General features: G+C 38.5%; 1 protein-coding gene across 18 annotated transcripts in view; it reads left to right on the top strand.

Annotated features, from left to right (window-relative positions):
• Positions 1-21,583, top strand: part of GRID1 (glutamate ionotropic receptor delta type subunit 1) — a 539,628-nt gene that overhangs the window by 22,461 nt on the left and 495,584 nt on the right. For 9 of the 18 annotated variants that reach the window (XM_064430084.1, XM_064430081.1, XM_064430082.1 and 6 more), the window contains one exon: positions 1,000-1,174. In XM_064430084.1, the coding sequence (XP_064286154.1) occupies positions 1,018-1,174 (157 nt within the window). In that variant the 5' untranslated portion in view covers positions 1,000-1,017. Of the gene's footprint in view, positions 1-4; positions 212-282; positions 356-999; positions 1,175-21,583 lie in introns of those variants that run through there. The other 9 variants (XM_064430089.1, XM_064430093.1, XM_064430086.1 and 6 more) reach the window with 5 other exon arrangements.

Below are 21,583 nucleotides of genomic sequence, written 5' to 3'. Positions count from 1 at the left end.
ACGTAATGCACTTTTGGTTTGTTGTTGCTGTTAGAGAGCAAAGAGACTTCTGACCCATTCCCTTGAGAAAACTCCAATCTTAGCAAACTATTTCTTATGGAGGCTTATTTAGTGTTTGCCTAAAAGCTATGCTAGCTTCTGGCACAGAGGGGCCTGGATCTCACTCAGAGAAACATTTTGCCTTGTAAAGAGAGTCCTGCATTAACTTCAGGTGGGTTTCAATTACAAACTTTTGTTAATTGTACTCAGTCTGTAAGGATGGGACAGTTGGCATTGCTACCCCGGGCTGAATATTTCTTGAATGTTTTGGGGAAAATCTTATCCTTGAATGGGACCCAGTACATGTAGAGACTATGTATTTATTTATTTAAATTATTAAAAAGCTTGTTTACATTGGTAAAGGTATTTTTGCGGCAATAGCTGAACAATTAATGTCAGGCATGTTGGGGCCTCTCTCATTCTGTTCTTTATGTCTCCTGTATTAAAAAGGCACTATGTTACCCTAATGTGAAATGAGCTTTGTGCTGCATGGATTACAAGGCACTAAAGGGCAAATGCGTTGTCTAATTCTTCCCTTTTGAATGTTCTTTAGGATAGTCCTCAGGTTCATAATTATGTTATATTAAATAACTTTTACTTTACTTGTTTAAAAGAATTATGCTTTTATGTAGAGAGTGGCTCATCAGACCAGACAATGAAAAAGAATGAAATGTTTTCATGTTCAGCTCTATTTCTCATGGGGTATTTCTGAGCCTAAGTGTACAAGCTTAATAATACCTTAACCTAGTTTTTTGCATTCACTATGAAATAAGGTTCAGAGAGGTTTATGATTGTAACCTTTATTTTGAATCAAGGGGGAGGGGAAAAACACCTTGAAAATACTGCTTTGAGGTAGTCAGATGCTACATTCTCGTAAGTTTAGTCAAACTCTATCTAGCTCTTGTCAGTGTTTATAACTATTCCAGCAAATTTAAGGATGAAAAATCATCACTATTTCAGGTGCCTGACCAGATCAAGATGAATTGTCACATTGTGAGCTGGCTGAAATGTTACCTGTGTCCAGTAAGGAAAAGAGACCTGGATTACAAGCAGAACTCAACATTCTCAGGTTGGTGTTTATTCCTGTGTTGGCACTTTCTCAGAGAGGTGATTGCTGCAGCACTGAGTAATGGTGGTGAGTTCTGTCTCATTGAGATTATGCACGTTGGTCCTGGGATGGTACCCGATTTTGATTTCTTTTCTCCAAGGACAGTAATTCTTATGTCTTCTTTCACCTAGGATGTCTCTTTTTCTGGGACATTCCAGTGCAAGAAATAAAAGGCAGCTGGGAGAACTAAGTGTTTAAGTGGCCCCTAAATGGGATTACCTGGCATTGGCCTGTCATCACGGGGAATATTCCCAGATGATAGACAAGCAATGTTGTCCCAGGTAGCACAGCATAATCCTACTTCACTTTGCTGCTTCTAGACCATATATTTTGCCTTAATTCTTCCCTTTTTGCTTTGCAAGTGAGATGAGCATAAGGGTCAATAAGGCTTTTCTCAGTTTGTTATGGGCTTCTTTTCCTTCCCCTCTTAAACTATTTCTGCATCCATATCCTGAATGACAGTGAAAATTAAGTCAGAACAGCCACTTGATCTTCTGCTGATATCAACAGAAGTGTTTGAAAGAATTTATTGTGTATGCATGGGACTTTTGTTCCAGCTAAATTTCTTTCTGTCTCTCCAGAAAGGGGCAAATAAATTTGAAGTTTGAAATTAATCTTTTCTGTTTTGCTAAATGGAAATTCAGCTTTTACATTCAGTTAGCTAACACCTTAGGAAATGATGCCATTCTCACTAATGGATTGTTTATTTTGAATCATCCTGAAAGACACTCTGTCATTCTTGGATGGAACTGTTCTGCATGGCAGTACATTTAGTGTGAAGTACTTGACATTTTAAAATTTGTTTGAAAAGGGAAATGGATTAAAAAGTTAATTTGTTACAGTGTATTTCCGTGATGAAAAATTCAGCAGGTCTTGGGTTCCTATTTTCAGGTCAGGAGAGATTTTAACTTTTACAAATCAAAATAAAAGGTATTTCTACATAATGCATGAATGATGTATAACTTCAAAGGAAACTTTCCCAGAGGAAAGTTTTGGTTGTCCTTTCCTAACTTCTCTTTACTTCAGGGAATGGAGATAAAGGAATAGGCACACGGGGATGATTGAGGGATTAATAAAATTGTAGAGAGATTTTTTACTTCCACAGTAGATCATCAGTTTGAATCCAGCAGAACCTGTCAGTACTGAGCAGCTGCTTGGTCCTCTTTTGGTCATCACCAGCTCTCTTTACCAAGAGGATGATGACACTGCAGTAAACATCAACTTGAGCTTGAGACAATTTGAAAAAATGGGTCAGTTTATGAAAATTCTTCATCTGAAGGCTTAGTTAGTTTGTGATATAATCTGGGGAGAGAAATATCTTTTTGGACTGAAGGGGCTGCTGCAGTTCAGCTGTGGAATACAATCCTTGCAATAAACTGGAGTTATTTGAAGTCGAGTTAGGCTGGGTCTTTGCCCCCTTTGCTACATGGAAGGATGTTCCGGATTTCTCTAATGGCCTTTTTTTCCCATCTGCTCTGGGCTGACTTTCCTCTTCTAGACCCAGGAACATCTCTGTCCTGCAGGGCAGACTTGGGATATATCACAACAGTTTGCACACTGTTTGAGTAGAGCAGTCCAGTGTCAGTAGCAAATGCTTTTGTCACTGAAAGACATTGAACAGGCTCTTGACCCTCTGTGATTAAAGATAATCTATAAGTGGCTCCAATACTTGGAGCTCCCCTCTGCTTTAGAAAAGCAGAGGAAAAAGTGCATGTTTTTGTTTTGTTTTGAAAACATCAAACCTTTGCAATATGTGTGACTTAGGAATTAGTTTTGAATTGTTTGACCTCTGTTTAAATTTGAAATTAGAGTCTGGATATTTTTCTAAACAACACCACTCAACAAAGAAAACCTTTAAGAAGTCAGGAACCATTTAAGAAATCATTTGATGGATTTTAAATTTTATTTTTCTGCTTTGACAACTATTGTGTTAGGGATCATTTCAACTCAGTTTAGAAGAAGTTCAGTTCTAAAGGATAGTTGTAAGATAGCATTGTGTTTCCCAGGGGTTGGGAATCATGCATGTAATTTTTCAAATTAATGACAAGACTTGGATGGAGTGTGTACTCTTGGAACAAAACTGTCTTGTTAAAAAGCACTGTGTTTAGACAGCTTGCAGCAACAGGAGATTAAATTGTTGGATTTGCCTTTTATATAGCTTGATTGATGAGAAAACTCTGCTGCAGTATTCATTGTTTATCAAATGCCACTCGGCTGGCGGCATTAACAAAAACAAATATTTATTGGGTGCAAGATTAAAAAAATGATATTGCAGAAATATGTGACCAGTTTCTGTAAAGATTTCTCTATCTCTGTAGGGGAAAAAAGTTAAGATGTGCTGAAACAGTAATAAGAGGCACTGTGCAGTGTAACCAGGGAGACATCAGGCAATGCCACTGTCACAGAAAAGAGGTTCTTGTTGGTGATCTCTTACTGAAGGACATTGCAGGAATAACCTGCATGTGTTTATAAAATTAAATGCTTTCCGCAAGTGCCTTCTCTTCTCCTCCTACTCCTTTCAAAAATAAAACAGCCCCGCCTTTGATGGAGGTTCTGGTACTGTCACTCTTCACATGTAGCTTGCTCTGTGAGGGGTTACACCTGTGCATTACAATTGATACCCACCCAGCTGCAGCACTTTTATCCACAGGAGGCAATGGAAGCTTTTCCATACAATTATCTGGTTTAGGCACTTGAATGTGTTGTTTTGGTTAGGGCAGTGCTGTGGACTGTGTCATTGGAATGAGTGGGAACCTAAAGGTGGATTATCACAGTGGAAAATGGGAAAAACAAAGTTCTCATGGTGACAACCAAATTGTGGACATATTTGATATGCTGTCTATACCCTCTATCTATAGAAGAGGATTGGCTTTTAGGATTTTTGTCTGTGTGCATAAGAACAGATCTGGGATTCCATTGCCTCTGTAATTCCACACCATGAATAATTAATAGTTATTACCTGCTTATTTGCAGGGGATCCTCTGTATGCTTGTAGTTTGGATTTTCTTTTTTTTTTTTTCAACTTGCTTATCTAAATATGGTGTTTGTAAAAATGACTTTCACATTAGCTGTAGGTTAATGTAATGTGAAAGACATGCTGGGCAAACATCCTCTAGATAGTCTGGAAATAGCTCTGATCCGTGAAGTGTTATCTTGGCTAGTTCGCATCATTTCCCAGGGAGTCAGTTTGAACTGTTCTTTTATTGGTTTATTATTTTTTGGAATGTAATTCTCAATACATTTGTATTCATGGCAAAGGACAGTGAGTAATTTAACACCCACTATCTATAGAATCTGTCAGCAAATGGCCTTCTCCTAGTGGGATTTATGGTTACTTCTTGGTTTCAAAGGCGGAGAATTCAAATTCTGTTTGCTGTGCTGTGAGCAGAGTTATGTTATTTATTTTCTTTCTCTCTGCTTTTCAGTCTGGCCTTAAACTAACACTGCTTATTTTATTCCAAAACAGAGAGAAAATGTGAACCTTGGTGGGGGGTTGCAATTATCTTATCCTGTCAAGGTGTTTTTCCTCTCTAAAATAGGAAAAGGTGAGAGTGTAGGGAAGAAAACTAAGTAAAAATTAACCCTAGTTCCACCTTACAGTGAATTTTTTGTAGGCTTATTGTCTTAGTTTCTGCATTGTGTTCTCCTGTTGGTTTTTGAGGAAGAGTGTCTGGGGCAAAACTGAGGTGTGAAGATGTAATCCCCAGAGGTAAGGACTGCATAAGTGTCTGCACAGCCGCTGTGGGGAGATCTGACTTAAGGTCTTTTGCATTGTATTTCTGTTGTGTTACAACTTCCTGTTTTAGATTCATTAAAAAGTGTAAAATGAGGGGAGAATGAGTTGGGTTTTTTTTGGTTTTGAGTTTTGCTTGTTTGGTTTTGGCTGGGTTTTTTTTTTTTTGTGTCTTTAAGAGATAAAAGTAGATCTCTTATAGCTCTCATTTGAAACAAGTGAATGAAGCATTTGTGACTGATTTGTTTGGGGGTTTTTCCCCCTATTTTTGTAGTACCTACTCTATAGAAAGAGAGTGTATGTTTTGAGAGGCTCACAAGCTGCGTAAAGAGGAGCAGTTGTGCACAGTGCCTGGGTGTAATGCTGTCCATACGGGAGGATTGCAACTGGTGGGATGTTTCACACAGGAGCTGTGGATAACTTGGAGCCTGTGGAAGATAGCTGCTTCTGCAGGAGACAGCCTGCAGCCTCACAGGAGCAACTGAGGTGATGGGACTGAGCTGGGGAGTCAGGTCAAGTGAAAAAGAAGAGTTTAAAAGACCTCAGAGAGCAGCATTTTAGAGCCATTATGCATTCCATAAGTACACTAGAAAAGCTTGGTTTGGATGCTGGAGTCCCCCATCCCTTTTAACTGTGATCCTCTGGCAAGGTAGGCCATGTCAGGGAGTGAAGTGTTAGTTGTGTCCAGACGAAGGCTGTCCCACAAACAGGAAAGGACACTGTTTTGGGAACATGTCAGTCTGGCACTGCAGTGCACTAAAGCACACCTCTGAAAGAGAAAACCAAACCAATTGCAAACAAATTATTGGGTGGTGTATGAAAAAAAGCCCTAGCTCTGCTATACCTTTGCAGAAGCAAATACAGTTTATGGTTACTTAAGCAGGGGCCTTCTGTTAACATATGTTGTATCTTGCAATTTCTCAGCCTTCCTGCTCAGCATCTGTGAGTCTCAGTAGCAGAATCGTTGCTTGGAAACTCAATTGTCTTTTTGCATTTACTGCTAGAAAAGAGTTTTCAATTCCACTAACTTGATTATCATGGCTTGTACATAGATCTAAAACTCCTTAGGAAAAGCAGTTTCTTTACTGGCAGGATAAAATGTGCCATCTCTACTTCTTTTTTTTCTTGGAGTAGAAAACCACCTCTGAGAGTACAGGTTCCCATCACCTGACTACTGGCTTCTTTGAGAAATGTATTATGTACTGTCATTCCCACCTTGGCAAGAAGACTCTTATGAGGATTTTTGGTGTGAACGGAACCTTAATGAGTTGGGTTTCTTAGAGATTCTTAATTCTGAGTGTTGGGTTTGAAGGGAGTGAGAAGGAAATAGTGATCATTGCCTTATTTTCTGCATTGCTTTTCCCACCCTCCTCTGTTGCCTGAAGTAACATGAATTTCACAAACCTTGCAGGTTCAATACTTAAACTGCATACTAATGTGTTTTGGAGACTACAGTGAAGATGGGGAACATGAATTTTTTTTGTTTTGTTTTGTTCATAGTGTGGTTTGAGAGAAAAATAACAGCTCAGTTGTCAATTTCAGTTGTGCTCAGGAACATCAGCTTCTGAAGGTGGCTCTACCAAAATGAAGAGAGGTTACCAGGGCTTTTGACCTTATTGCCACATTAATTTAAATATTGGCTGTGTGCTCTAAAGCCTAGCAACTCAGTTTCCAGGAGTTATTGCAAATTGAGGTAAATGCCAGAGCAGGCTGCATGAAGTGTTAGATCCATACATGAAATTGGCACATGGAATGGCAGCTTTGAAACTGATGTGCATGCGAGCGTGATTGATAAGCACATTGAGAGCCTTTTAAGAGAAGCTTGGGGATTCATTTTGTTTAAAATGGAAGGGAAACAGTATTCATACAACACTGTGTACTACACTTTATGGTAAGTCGTACAAATGAAGACTTCAAAGAGTATTTAAGGGTTATATGCTATTTTTTTTATCCTCAAGAGTAGTATTAAAATCAGCACTCTAGGTTACAGAGCTTATAGGATATGTTTTCCCTCAGCAGAGAGGGATGGTAGCCTTTGAGGTTTGGCTGGTGCTTGGATTCTTTCTTTTCCCCCATCTGTGGCAATTTTCATTAGAAATTAAATGTATATGGACTTAACAAACATCTGTTTAACATGATATGAACATAGGATTTCTTACCTTTGTAACTTTTAAAGTCTGGGTATACACTGGAAAGTCGCCATTTAGTCCCCATCACATCTCTTGTAAAGTTTAGTGACTTTGACTTTATTCTGTGGACCATGGAGTGGTCTGAAAGCATGGGATGATATCAAGTATTTAATTATCCCAGGTGTGCCAGTGCAGTCAGCAGCCAGGCTGTTTGCACTCCTGAGGAAGTGATTTGGCAGTGAATTGGGATTGTAAACAGTAAAAGGAGAACAATGTGCTGCTTCAGTACTTTGTCATAAAGGGTTGTTCTTTCCTTGAAGAATGTAACCACTGAAAAAAAGAATTACAATTCCCCAGTTAGAGCCAGCCTCTAGTTTAGGGCTGGGTTATTGTGTTCTGTTTGTGGTTTAGATGTTTCCAGGCAAGAAGGGAGAAGAAAGTAGTGTCCTTTCCTCCTTCTTAAATGTTTTTCTTTATTTTGAGGATCTGAGATCTTCAGTATTAGACCCTTAGGCTCTTTTACTACCATCTGAAGTTATTTATTATCAGGTAGGAGGTAGGACAACAGTTCTTGCAGAATGTTCTTGCTAGGCTTTTTTTTCTTAAAATTGACCTGCTGGAGATTTCTTAGGGGCATGTGTTCCCAAGCTCTTTCCTATATGAAAACTGTTGTTCAAACTTCTCACTGGACACTTGAAAATTAATTTTTATGATCCAGTGTTGTGTATGGTGCTCTTCTAAAAATCACCTAAGTAGTGGGCAGAAATGTTGCTTTGGCATAATACAAAAATGAAGATGACCTACCCATTTCTGATGCAGTTACTGCTGGAGTATTAATCCAGGTGTGGTTTTAATGGCCCCTGTTGTTTGGATCTGCTTAGCAGGCTGACCTAATGTCTGAGCATGGAGCTATGTTTAAATTTGCCTTAATGAGGTTAACTGGAAACAAGGGGGCTGTTGTTGGCATGACAGGTGGTCTACAGAGTGGTTGAAAGTAAAACTCCAACTTGCTGAGAAGTTCAAGCAGCAAACTGTGAAGTACATTAATTAAATGCTGGTAGTGAGCAAGTGGGGAGCCTGTGTTTAAAAAGACTGGGATTTGTATGACATTTTAATGACAATCTAAATAAGATTTTAGGAAATAAATTACTTGGGTTTTTTTTCTTTATTTTTTCTTTAAATCTTTGTTCCTTTGCCTTGTTGTAATTAAATTAAAAAAAATTAAAACAATATTAATATATCTTCCTAAATTTGAAGCAGTCACAGACTCCTGCTGTTGGTGTAAGATGGAGAATGACAGTGCCACTGACCACAGCAGAAGGGACATGCTTGGAGTCCTGGCTGAGACAGTGTCAGCACAGCTGTAACTCTGTGCTGGTGTCTGTAATGATACAAAAAGAGGCTTCTTGCAAACTTGATGATTTTCAGGATCTGCACCTATTTCCAGCTGGAGCTGACAGATACAGAACTTGAAACATTGTGACATTAAAGATAACAAAAACCTTTCAATGCCAGTTGGGGAGGATTGTATATTTTTTCTACCTTTTTTATAATACGCCTTTATGTCTAGAAAATGTCCAGTTAAATTCTTGACCTTTCATATAAAGCCTTGAAAGATCCTGTGGCACTTTACATAAGAATGTGACTGCTGTGAGGGGGCTGGTGTTTCGTAATTGAATCTAAATTGACTTATACTGTGATGCAGTTTTAAATATTCTGCAAACTGCCTGGTAGCAGAGAGTAGGATTTTTTTTAATTTAAAAAAAAAAATTACATTTTTTTCAATTTTTAAGCCTTCTAGTAGATTCTGCAGTAAGAACTCCCTATTTCCTGGAGAAGAATCTGTCACTGCTAGCATGATATAAGTATTTTAAAGAAGAAACATAGAGAGACACATACCATACTCACAGGATATTTTTCTCTTCCATCATGCTGTCTTTATCTTGCCATCTTTTGAAGGTGAAGGTCTCTTCCAGCAAGATTGCTCTAGCTTTGAAGGAAATCTCACTCTTTGAGAAGTGGCTTGAAGTAGACCTTGTTCTACTCAGTGCAAAAATAAGTGTCCTACTCAGAACCAAGAGAGTGTGAAAATGAATTGCCTATATAAAATTCGTATGAATGGGTCTTTAAGAAATACTTTTCTACTCTTTTCAAATAGCAGCAATAAATATATAGCAAGGAATCTGCTGGAAGAGGTTTTGCTCTTTACTTTTTTTGCTGGAAGATGTTCTGCATTTTACTTTCTCTTCTGAAACATTTCTCCAGTTTGCTAAGGTGGTGGAGTTCTTTAGAATATTTTTTTTTGGTGGTGTCACATATATTAATTTTACCACAGAATACACCAAAGAAGAATTTTCATCATCCTGGTTCCAAATGTCACTTTTGTACCACCCCAGCTGTTTGGGTCTCTATTCCTATGGAGTAGAAAGAAAATAAGCTGCTTTGGAAGGAGTTGTTTCTAAGAATGTTAAATGGCCAGCAATAAAGTCCTTCCATGCCTTTGCCAGGATAATTGTTTCAGGCACACCATAACTCACAATACTGCGCTAAGAAAGGCTGCATCTCCATGTAGGCCTTAGTTTTATGCTGTCTTCAGTGAGGACAGTGCTTAGGCTGCTTGTGGTCAGAACTCAAAAAGACTTATTGATTGTGAGGTGTAAAAATTTTTATCCCATCTCTTAAGTAATGGTGTCTCCTCTGTTTAATACCCACCGAGTAGGAATATTCCCACACAAAGAGGAAAGTCTCACAACTAACCAGGTAATTCTGTTCATCTGGTGGAAATAATTTTCTGTCTCTTAGATCCAGGACATCTTTTGGGTTTAATCTTGTTCTTCAGTTTTATCCTGGAGCTGGGGCTGCATAAGTCAATTTTCACTATGTTAGTGGCAAAATCAATGGATTTTCCTAGTATAAATTAAGCAAGGCTTCCTATAAATTTAGTGTAGGTGTAGAGGATCTCAGGAGCATGGCAGGAGGAAGTGCCTCTTGGGAGATTTGGTCAAATAGTCACATACTGACTATTTCTTCCTAGCAGAATTCTGCTCCAAGATTACACCTAAACAGAGAGAGAGAGCTTAATAGCACAGTATCTTCAAAGATAGAACATAATTTCTTCAAAGAATAGACATAATTTCTCTAGTAAAATGTGCATTTTTAACAGCACCACCTGGTGACTCCCATAGCAATATTTCCTTAATAAGTTATCACTGATTAACTAATTTCTTTGGGATAGGTCACGTAGCTAATTCTCAGTCATATCAGCTTGTCTGTAGTTAGGTTTTTTTGCTTATGTGATACTGGTCATTGATTTATCTTTATTTGGGTAGGTTGATCTTGCTATCTGTGACTTTCCACTAAGCTACTTGCTGCTGTGAGCTTTTTCAAGAGTTAAAACCAGTTGTTAGCCACATATAGTTAAATCAAGGTTATTGCAAAATACTTGAGGAGGAAGAGATCACATCAATCTTCAAAAATCATACAGATGTCCAGTTATGTCTAAGATGAAGTTAGCTACTTTGTGCTGACAGTCTATTAACTTCAGAAATTAGATTTTTTTTAATTTTTTTTTTTTGTGTGTGTTGTGTCCTGTGCCCCCTGATTTATTTTGTGAAAAGTCTCTGGCAAGTTAGTTTTTATTGTAATAACCTCTTCACAACAAAGTGGAAGCTGACTTGCTTAGTGGAAGCTCCGATATTAGACAGCTATCAGACTCTGCTTCTAATATAGATAGGATTCTAATAAAATATTTCAGGCTTATGAAAATAAGAAATAAAATATTTCAGGCAATGTGTCTGTCATTTTTATCATATTCCCCCAGAGAGTCACTTTATGAGCTAATACCAGCTGCAGATTGGAACAGGAACATTAATAGTAAGCTGAGCCTCTCATGCAGGGTGTTTATCTAGAAGATCATTTTAATACAAGGACCCATAATCACCAAGAAGAAAGCTGAGGGTTCTTCGAAGTATTGTCATGATGGCAGTGAATAAAGGGTAAGGCTTCTTTTCTGCTTTTCCTTGTAGGCTTTTCTTCTGTTGCCCTGAAAACACCATGTGTGACCTGGCTTGTCACAGATGACCAGGTCCCAGTGAAGTCCCATCACTGGTCCCCAGAAGGAGGCAAAATGTGGGTGTAGCAAAAACAAGGTAGAAGGTCCCTGAATTTATTTATCCCAATCAAGTAAGTGGATCACAGGGCAGCAGCATAAGAACTGCAAAATCTGCAGTTAGGTTGCAGTAGCAGTTTCCCAAAAGACCAATTGTAAGAGGCAATACTTTGGACTTCAGTGATTTAAAATGTTCTAATTCCCTGGACCTATTCAGTCGAAGTCACCATAATAAAGTTGATATGAAAAAACACAACGAATCAGGTTATAGCTGTTTTAAAGATGGGTTTGAACTGTGATTGAAACAGGGTAATCAGGGGAAACCTCTGACATTGGTGATTTAACTTTTCTTTAAAGTAATCTTATTGTAGCCTGTAGGAGAGGATCGATAGCAGGTGAGAGATAAAGGCTTCCCCCTGGTTAGAAGGGAGGCCTGCTCTCAGTCTGCAGGACTGATTTAGCTCTATTCTGTAAGAAGAAGAGATTGGAGTAAATTGAACAAATGGCTCTGGCTTTACTTGCACTTAACTGAGAGATGTTTAAGAAATTGGCACTAATGGTGCAATACATTAGTTGTGTGGCATGGGAATTTTTTGTTTGTTGGGATTTTTTTCTCAAGCCTTCAGAGAAGATGATATTTGTAGACAGGAACTTAAGTTGTTCCTAATGCTAGCAAAGAAGGATTAGCTTGAATTTTTCCTGCTAAATTCAGGGAATTGGTAGCTGTAACTATTGACACAGTCAGCTTGTTTTTTAATTTCAGTTTCTTCTTCTTGTTCTGATACCACGGACAGGATGAAAGTTAGCATCTAGAAGAGACAAAAAAAAAAGGGTTCAGAGTAAATGTGTCTTGCACATGCTCTTAGTCCATGCAAGCCCCTACAGCAGTCCTGTGAATGAAAAATGCTAATTGGACACAGAACAGCATCCAAAATTCTGTGCAGAAATACCTTTGGGCATACCTCTGCCCTTGTACTCCCAAACTTCTTTGGACTCCTTCTTTGTGTTAGAATATTTCATTCTATTGTGGATTTTAAACTCTGAATGTTGAGCTGTGGGTTGTTAGAGCTGGTGCAGACCTTTGGTAAGAAGTGCTTCTTGCTTCCAGTAGAAACAGAAGTGGACATGCAAACAGTGGAATAGATGAACAGATTTTCTTTAGGGATGTCTAGAAGTGGGTGTGTGGGAATTTCATCCTTTCTGCTTACTACAAAAAGATGCAAAATGCTTTCCCTCCCTCAGACTGCATGCTGGATAATACGAAAACTGAATTTCAATGTATAATTTCTGGAATGCTTTGCAACTTATTTTGACACAAAGTCGATGGCAGTAGCTAGAAAGAGACCTAGCTTGTAGGGAGGAATTCCCACGAAGCACGTGGCACTTGTGCTGCTGCTCTGGGGTTCCCTTCCATGTTGGTACAGCAGGCACAGGTGGAGCCTTTCCGTCCTTGGCTTCTCCGACAGAGAGACAATGACTTTTGCAGACAGGCGATGGCACTGTTGCACTGTAGCTTCTCAGCCTTCCATCCAAAATGTCTCTATTTATAAAAAGGGCTTGGTATTTACCAGGAACGGAGCAGATGAACCAGATGCATTGCTGCAAGATTTTCTTGAAATAATTATTTATAAAATAACAGATTTGAGTTTCTGAGAAGTTTATGTTGCTAAAACTCTCAGAAGAATGTGTTAACATGCATCTAAATTGGATGTTAGCAGTGGACACAGTTTAAGGCATTCTTATTTATTTTAGATTTAAAATGCAACCAGCAAGTACTTAAAATCCTTTCTATCTTTCTTTTATTCTGGAAAATGCCAACTTCGTTTGTAAGAAGTCTTAATGCATTGTTTTCTGCAATTCACCCAGAAATTTCTTAGGGCAAAAGGCCAGTTCTGAAGGATGCCTGGTCCACATGTGCAGACGCCTGTGGTGGTTGTGGAAGCAGCATTCAACTTGCTTGTCTTGACTCACCACAGTTGTAGCAACATGGCAGATGGACTAAAATAATTTCTTTGGAGGGATGGGCTTTTGCCATGTAAGGCAGTGCAGATCTTGATCAGCACCTTCAATTTCAGCTGCTAGATGAGCTCAGTCAGAGCTGTCACTTGTGCACTGACATCAGCACATGGCAGCAAGGTATCTAATCCTGCTCCAGTCATGCCATGCTCCTCAGATGGAGTCCCATCTGGGATGTGTTGGTAACAACCTCAGCCTCGAGGTGATGAAAGTGTAGGTAACAACGGGAAAGTCTGCATTCAAAATACAGATGGTAGGAAAAGCTGAGCAGGCTGTTGCTGAAATTAACTCAACAACTCAGTCCCTTTTCTCGGAGGAGCACAGCCAGCTCTCCCTTATAGCAGTGCTCTGTGACTCCCTTAGTTTACCTGAAAGGTGCCTGTCTCCTGTTCACCTGCATCTTTGTTCCAGCACAGCCTGGGCTGTAGTCTGAAGGTAAACCATGAAGTTTGGATGAGATATAGCTGTAAAGCTGATATGTGTCAGTACACAAGAAACACTGGTATCTGTGTTTCCTCCCCAGGCCCCCTGTCACTGACCAACCACTTCAAACTGGTGGTGTGAAGTCTCTAGTGGACAAAAATAAGGACCAAGTCCATGACAATCATCAGACACATCATCTGAAGTGAAAATATGAAACCTCTGAAAAGTTAAACTGCATCAAAGTCTTTTACTCAATTTTTTTTTTTCAATTCTCACCCTGAAAATGTATGACTGATTTAACAGAATATATGTGATGAGACATCATGGAGTGTTTTTGGGAGGGCAGAGGGAAAAGATACAGATACATCTGGTCAGTTCATTTCACTGGCACTGCATGGAAAAAAAAAGTTCAACATGGCATTTCAAAAGTAAATATGTTTATTATGCTTAGTTTTGGTCAACAAAAAACTTATTCAGCTTGTACCCATGTCTCTTCAACCTTCCAGCCAGCTGTGGGAAGAACCAAGAGAGTGAGCTGCTTTACTGGAGCTTGATTTCTCACTTGAAGGACAGGCCCTATTGCTGCCTGATGAGGTGTGTAGGTGACTCAACTCTGAGGCCTTCCTACTCTGAGGAAGTCAATTTATTTTCTGGACAAGATAAATCAGATTAGAGATAACCTGCATGCTTTTGTGAGAGTATCAAAGGCAGCCAATCAAGCTAATAATAGCAGCATTATTATAAGACATCTGATTCTCATCCATCACTAGAAAGAGATAATTAGCTAAAATATCCCTTGGATTATTCTAAATCCATACCTAGAATACAAGGGTCAGGTGCAGGGAAGGCATATATATGCTAAGAGCAGTTTCACCATCTGCTTGAGAGAGGAGATGAAATGTTGGTTGGTTATTTTGCTGTACTCTGGTGGTGCCTCATGAAGTGTGCTCTTTTCAAAACTGTATTCAGCCAGTCTTTCCTGAGGTGCTGATGGCCACTGCTGGCCAGGAGTTTGATAGTTGTCCTCAGGACTCCGTTAGAAAGATATTACATAGCTTGAAAGGGAAAGGTGCTAAATGTTGTTTTTTTCCCCTAGGTAGGTCTCCCTGAATTTTATTACTGAGTCAGTAAGTAACTGGAACAGGCCCAGGGCCAGCAGAGCAGCCAGGGCACTGTTGCAGATTTCTCATCTACCTGCTGGCCGTGCAGTGCCACTACAGTCATGTTCATCGTGTGCTAGCCTGGTAATAGCATGAATAGAAATGCACTAAAAGAGTTGCAACTTTGTTTTGTGTGGGGGCTTTTATACTAAAGGTAATATTCTTTCAGGTGCTGTTTTGGACAGAGCCCTCTTTGTTCTGTTTGTCGTTTGATTTTTGAACTTTGAAGAATGTTCCTCAAAAAATATGTTGGAACAAAGTGGATTTTTTTTGCGTTTAAATTTCACCTGATCATGCAATATGTGCCTCTGTGTAGTTAGGTGATAACTTCTTGGAAATGGGGAATGGAAAAGACAGACCTTTAAAGATAGAAGCACTACTGGAAAATTATTTCACTTGAGGTAAATGAATGGTCACCAATGATGGCAATTTAACATGAAATAGGTAAAGCTAGCCTGGAAAAATTATTAAAATTATATTGTAAACCTAGTAACCATGAAGTAATATAGGAGTAAAGTGAAAGAATTTAGAGGAAAAATAGTTATCTGTATTTTTAATGCCAGGCACTTTTTAAGTAGGAATTAACATGATTAGAACTAAGGTGTCATCATTTCCATTTCAGAAATGGGAAAAGAGTGCACAGATGCTGAAAGACTTAAGTTCACTCAATACTGCATTATTGTCAATGCAAGACCTCCTAAAAATATTAGAACACAATACTACCTAGGAGTTAAAGAAGAACTAAACTTTATCACTTAAAAAAATATTACTAACTCAGTCTAGGATTTCACCCTCACTATGTGTGTTAGGAAGTGTCCTATGGAATGTCAGGCAAAAATCCAAGAGTTCTGCATTAGGAACAGGCCAAGGTACACGACCATAGTGTTCCTCCTGCACCTCACTTTTTTCTTTCTCCTGACAGCACTGACGTCTCTCTGGAACATCCTGTGTGAGCCCCAGGTGTCTCCAGCAAGGTTCTGCCTATCATTCATGATGAGGAATCTCCATGTGAAACTAATCTAGGATATGTGGCACTTATGCATTAAGTGCTGCTGAAATTGGGCTGAGTCAAAATGTTGATGACCTACCCTGCACTGAAATGAGGCTCATGATGTGTAGTGGTGAAATGCTTATTTCAATACTTAGCTGATGATGCACTATTTATTTTAAGGCTATTGAACTGTGGAGTTCTGATAAGGTTTGGAAAGGCAGCTATGAAATGTCCTGATTTTATATCTGCCACCACTAGAGATGAATCAGAACTCTGGAGGCAAGCACTGCTGGATTCCAGGTGTTTAACATCTAAAATTGGTTGTGAATTGCTGTACCTTAGATTTGTGAGTCTCTACATGGAAACATATCTGATTACATAGAATATTCCATTTCTAAAAATCCTAGTTTGGACTTAAAGGTGTAAACTCTGTCAAAGCTCTGTTTGGATAAAGATTTTGGACATGAACCTCATGAAGTCACTGTTAAATTAATTCTGCCTCATTTATTCCTTTACAGAAGGAGTACTCACACCAACAAGATTAGGTTGAGGATTTTCATTGAGGATTTTAGGATCAGAATTTTCCTTCCAAACATCTTTGTGCTAGTGTTGCCTCTAAATGTTGCATTTAAACTACAAGGCTGAAATATTATTTTTTCTTCCTCTGGAGGTAAATGCCTTTAAAATACATAGTATTTTTATGCAAGAAAACAAAATGAGGGACAATTTCTTGGAAGACACTGGCTGTCTAATATCTGGGTCTCTGACTATAAACCTTTTTATAGTTAGTCTAGGAGTCCACAGATTTCCTAGTACAGAATCAATGTTTCTCTGGGAATGCAAGGCTTTGCTGCTGGGCTTGCCTGAACAAGTCCATTCTAGCTTTCTGCCTAGAAGGTAGTCCAGCACATGGCACACGTGGGTAGAGTCATGCCTTTTTTTTAAAGCATGTGTTTGCCACACATGCCAGAAGCCTGAAGATTTTTTTTTAAATTATGTTCATTGAATAATGGAGTTTAAACTGAACTTGCTAAAGAGTTTAAAAAAGGCAAATGAAAATCTGCTGGAACTAAGTGCATAAGGAACTGAGCCATTTTTGGATAGGTTTCATGACTTGCAATGGTTATTTGAAAATGTAATATACTTTTATCTTACTATTGGAGACTCAGTTGCCCTTTTTTTAATTAGGTGAGTTTTTGCATTTTCTTCTGAAAGTTTCTTTGCACCAGCTGTATAATATGAAATTAGGGAACTAATTTAGAAATACTCTGATATGCTTTGTGAACTGTCTCACAGTAAAGCCTGGTGTGGCAATAAGCCTACTTATGGTGTCTAGATCCAAGTGCTATATAAAAGGTTCTCTATGTTTTGTAGGATCTCTGTGACCACTGTTATGGAAATTGTGCTTCATAACCTGTTGAACAATTTGTGTTGATACTTAAAGTAACTAACAGCATAATGTATTTAGGTTGTTAAACTGTGTATTGCAAAGAAAAGATCTGTTTCAAGGAACTGGTTGAGTGATCCAGTTTCCCTCTCCCATGTGGGGACTTGGGCTGCCATGCTCTCTGCAGGTATCAGCAGAAACAAATGTCTCCCAATGCAACAGTGAATTAAACTTGTGAAAATAAAGTGTGAGTGATGGCCACATTAGGACTTGTTTTCAGGATGGCTTTTTCTGCAAAACTCTTACAACTTTCAAATAAATAAAGGCTTTCTTTGAGCCACTTTACCATGATCACTCATAATTTGAAAATAAAATATGCATTTTTCACTTCTTAGGATTGGAAATAAGTGCTTCAATTATCTTTTCATACACCTGAGAGTGTTTGATCAGCAATTAATACTGCTTGCCTGAAAAGAAGGACTTGAGTTGTGTATTAAAGGTCATTGAGTTGTAGACACCTATAATGAAACTGTCTTTGGGAATGATTAAAGATGCCAAACAATAGTGGCTGTCAGCACTGCTTGGGCTGTTGGATCCCTGCATCCTTTCTCTTTAGAGCAACTGATCAAAGGCAGAATCGACAGCAAAGTCACGTTTTTCAGGATGAGAGGTCTAAGGGATGGCAGGTTCGAAAGTGTAATGTGCAGGGGCTGAGGGAAAAGGATGTGTGGGAAGGAAGTGTGTTAACCAGATGGCTCCACTTTGCTGTTTTTGGGAGCCCTTGAAGAGAGTGAGGGGGAGATCAAGGCAGCAAGTTTCTGCCTGAGCAGGGTTTTCAGCCAAAGGGAGCTCTGTGTGTGCTCTTCACCTCCCTGGTTCAACTTGACAAGGCTCAAGGTACACCCTGTAAATAAACTCCCTGGTGCTTCACTTTTCATCTTTGGAGCATGCTACTCTTGAGTTGGACACTGTATTGTGCTAATGTGGATCCTCTTTCTTTTTGGAGATGGACAAGCTCCTAGTTGCCTTTTTTTCTTCAGATCAAAAGATCCAACTTTCATAACTGCTTAATTTCAGGGCTTCTGAAAGTTGATTAGAACTTCTAGTTCCATGGGAACCAGTCAGTATTGGCTAATTGATATCTGTGTGCACCTTGGTGACCTTTAGAACAATCTAATTAAAGTGATGCAGAATTTCTCTGGAGACCCATGTCTGTAGGCTCAGAGTGGATATTGTCATCCTCTAGGGCTCCATTTAGGGGGGATCCTGTGATTTTTTTAAAGACAAAACAAATAGGGATTCTAGGGTACTGCAAAAGAACAAAGTGATATGTAGGGATGAAAAATGTTGCATAATCTGTAACATTGCTCTAACAACCTTACCAGTAGTTACTACTAAAATACTCTATGGCAAATGATATGCGAGCAGCCTTTAACCTAACAAATGAGAGGAGGGGGGGAAAAATGGTATTATTAGCAAGCATAAGATGAATCATGACTATATATTCCCCAAACTGGTAAAAACAATATCTATTTGTGTTCTACTTGAAAGAGGTTTCAGCATGTGTGTTCACTGGTTATTTATTTGTTGCAACTTGAGATAACCACCATTAATTTTTGAGTATGAACCACATTTGAGTAATGCCCTTTAAGTTAATTGCAGAGAACACTTTTAAATTTTTATTTTAGAATTATTTGTGCCATTTTAGCTTCTCACCTCAGCTGTTCTTGATATTATTCATTATTCCTCGTCTTGTTACTGAATTACATTTTCGTGAACTAAGTGAGATTGCTGTGATTTGTGATGACATATGGTTCACTGAATTGCCATGCTCTCCTGCTAAACTTGTCTGCCATTAGTTTAAGACTCTTGGACTTTTGTAGGAATACTTCACTGACAGTGGATTGACTAGAAAAACTGTATATTTCCTTTATATGACACAAATAGGAACTTATCCATGCCCAGCCCAAAACCCATGGTTCATTTGCAACTCCTGGACAAATTCCAGTGCTTACTGTATGCTGTGTCTCTGAAAGAAAGGAGAATGCCAGTTTGCTTTTTGGATGCATCACTGAAAATAAAGGTGTTGACCGTTGTTTGGATGGTCTTTCATCAAACAGCTTTTTTTGCTGTTGTTTGTATTTTTTGTTAGTTTGTTTCAGTTCTTGATGGCCTTTCTCAGCCTGAATGAGTCCAGGCTATAAACAGCACATGTTGCTCTTGGTGTATGAAAAAAAATCACATGGAAAATTTTTGTCAAAATTTTTCAATTTTCCTCAAATATTTACAACAACCTGTTTTAAGCTTAACACAGTGACCTCCTTTTTGATAGCAAGGCAGGGATTTCTACCATTTCTCTGGCCTCTGAGGGAGAAGCAAATCCTGTGTTCTGGGATGGAAGGCATTATAATCCTGTTGGTTCACACATCAAACTGCTTTGTCAAAGTGCTGTAGAGAAATACAAAGGCGACAGTTCCTGTCCTGGGCAGCTGTTGCTTCTAGTTATCTGACAGACTGATGGAGAAACACAATGAGGAGCTGTGGCAAGGCAGGGGTGAAGGCTCAGGCAACAGCAGAGACTGCAGAGGTGAAAGCAATTGAAAGTGGGAACAGAAATTGTAGGTTGATCTCCCTAAGAAACTGCCAAAGTATAAATTGTCCCTGACAGTGCTTAGCTATTTCTTCTGTGTTTGCTTGCCCTGTGAACAGCTGAGTGTTTATGGGTTCTGTTGGAGACAGAAGTCCTAATTAAACCAGTGATGTAAACCCCTTCAACTTTATGCTGATATGAATACACAGTGACCCACTTCAAAAAAATCAATCGCTCTTTCATTAATTGCATTAAAACCAGAAGACTATGCTCTAAGGGAACCTAAGATCTGGATATTGGGTCACTTGATGAATTAATTAGGAATAGAAGTCAGTGACAGTCAAGCTTACTAGAGCTGATACATTCTAATATTTGCCTTTATTATGAACGCTTCATTTTAATGATTAATATGTAAGAAAAAATCATCCTTTAGGTACTGACAAATTTAATGCAGATATATCGGATTCTAACACTCTGTTCTAAGAAATATTTTTTTTCCTTTTTGCTTGTGATTTTGTTTAATTTTTTAGATAAAAAATAGTTGCTATTTTTTTCGAAGTTGTTAGAGATCTCCTGGACCTTCTCTTATGGGACACCTCTTGTGGAGATCAAAGAACAAAATCACTTCTGTCATATTTGTGGATCATTGCAATATATAATTGTGTGTGTGTTGTGCTATTTAAATGACTGATCAAAATCAATTACATGAAAGTATAAATTGCTTTTTAAATAGATTAGAATAATCTATTTAAAGGAGTTAAATTCAAACTCTATTTAAAGGAGTTACATTATTCAGGATGTATACCCAACCTGCTTCTTGATGTTTAATGGCTCAAATTCTCATAACCAAAGGCATTAGTATTACATGTTGTAGCACTATCAACACTGCTGAACTGCAGCTCCTGGAGTCAGAAATCCTATACATTAAAAAGAAACCAACAGATGGCATTTTATAAGCCTCATGCTTCATTGTCCTATAAATAGAGATTATAAAATGCATAATGAGCATCCAGCAAGAATAATATTCCTTCTCTTTTAACTACTTTATTAATCATAAGCAAGCAACTAATACCTTTTTTTGCCTCTTGCTGGTAGTTCTGTACATAATATATCTGATGTTATTATCATAAGGCTGTGCTCATCTGTGAGTTAACATTTCAAGTGGGACAGAGAACACAAGTCGCACCCACTTTTTTTTTTGGTCTTCTACTACCCATATTCCTGTAATGTGCATATACTGATATTATGATTATGTTGTCATTTTCATTAAGGATGGATTTCAAATGGTTAGAAACCAGATTTTTTTTACTAGAAGGGAGGGTGGTAACTGGCACTTAGGTATAGCATAAGTCTTAGTTGAAAGAAGTGAAAGAATTTGCTTTTAAAATAATAATAATGCCAGGTAGACAGAGACTGCTTATGGATGGTGTAACCAGCTGTGCAGGAAAAATGTCAAAAGATGGTTATGGGAGCATTTGGAATGTAGAAAAATCAATCTGAAAGGGTGTTACATAAAAACTGTGCCTTTTATCATGATGGTGCCTTAAGACTGTTATCCTGTATCCTGTGATTATGAGGTTCTTTCTGTTGTAAAATTGCTCTACCTTCGCTCATATAACTCCCTTAATGTTATTTACTGTCTTCTGTAGAAGGAAAGCAATGTACTGCTTTTAGTCATGTAAGAAGTAATGAACTAAACCATCTTGTTAAAAGAAAATAGATCAGCAAATCAAAAGTGTGCTTTGGAGCAGAGAAAGTATTACACAGGAAAGAACCCTCTTTATTTCATACATCTCCTTTCATTGCACTTTTGGAGCCCTGTCACCTTATTTAAGGCCTTGTTGGTGCTACATCCATGAAGAGGTTTTGGTTTTGCATCAGCAGTTCCTAGTGATTCCT

Source organism: Passer domesticus, chromosome 8, assembly GCF_036417665.1.
Source record: "Passer domesticus isolate bPasDom1 chromosome 8, bPasDom1.hap1, whole genome shotgun sequence".
NCBI classification, from domain to species: Eukaryota; Metazoa; Chordata; class Aves; order Passeriformes; family Passeridae; genus Passer; species Passer domesticus.
The sequence above is the reverse complement of the archived record's forward strand: the minus strand, read 5'-3'. Positions and strand labels throughout refer to the sequence as shown.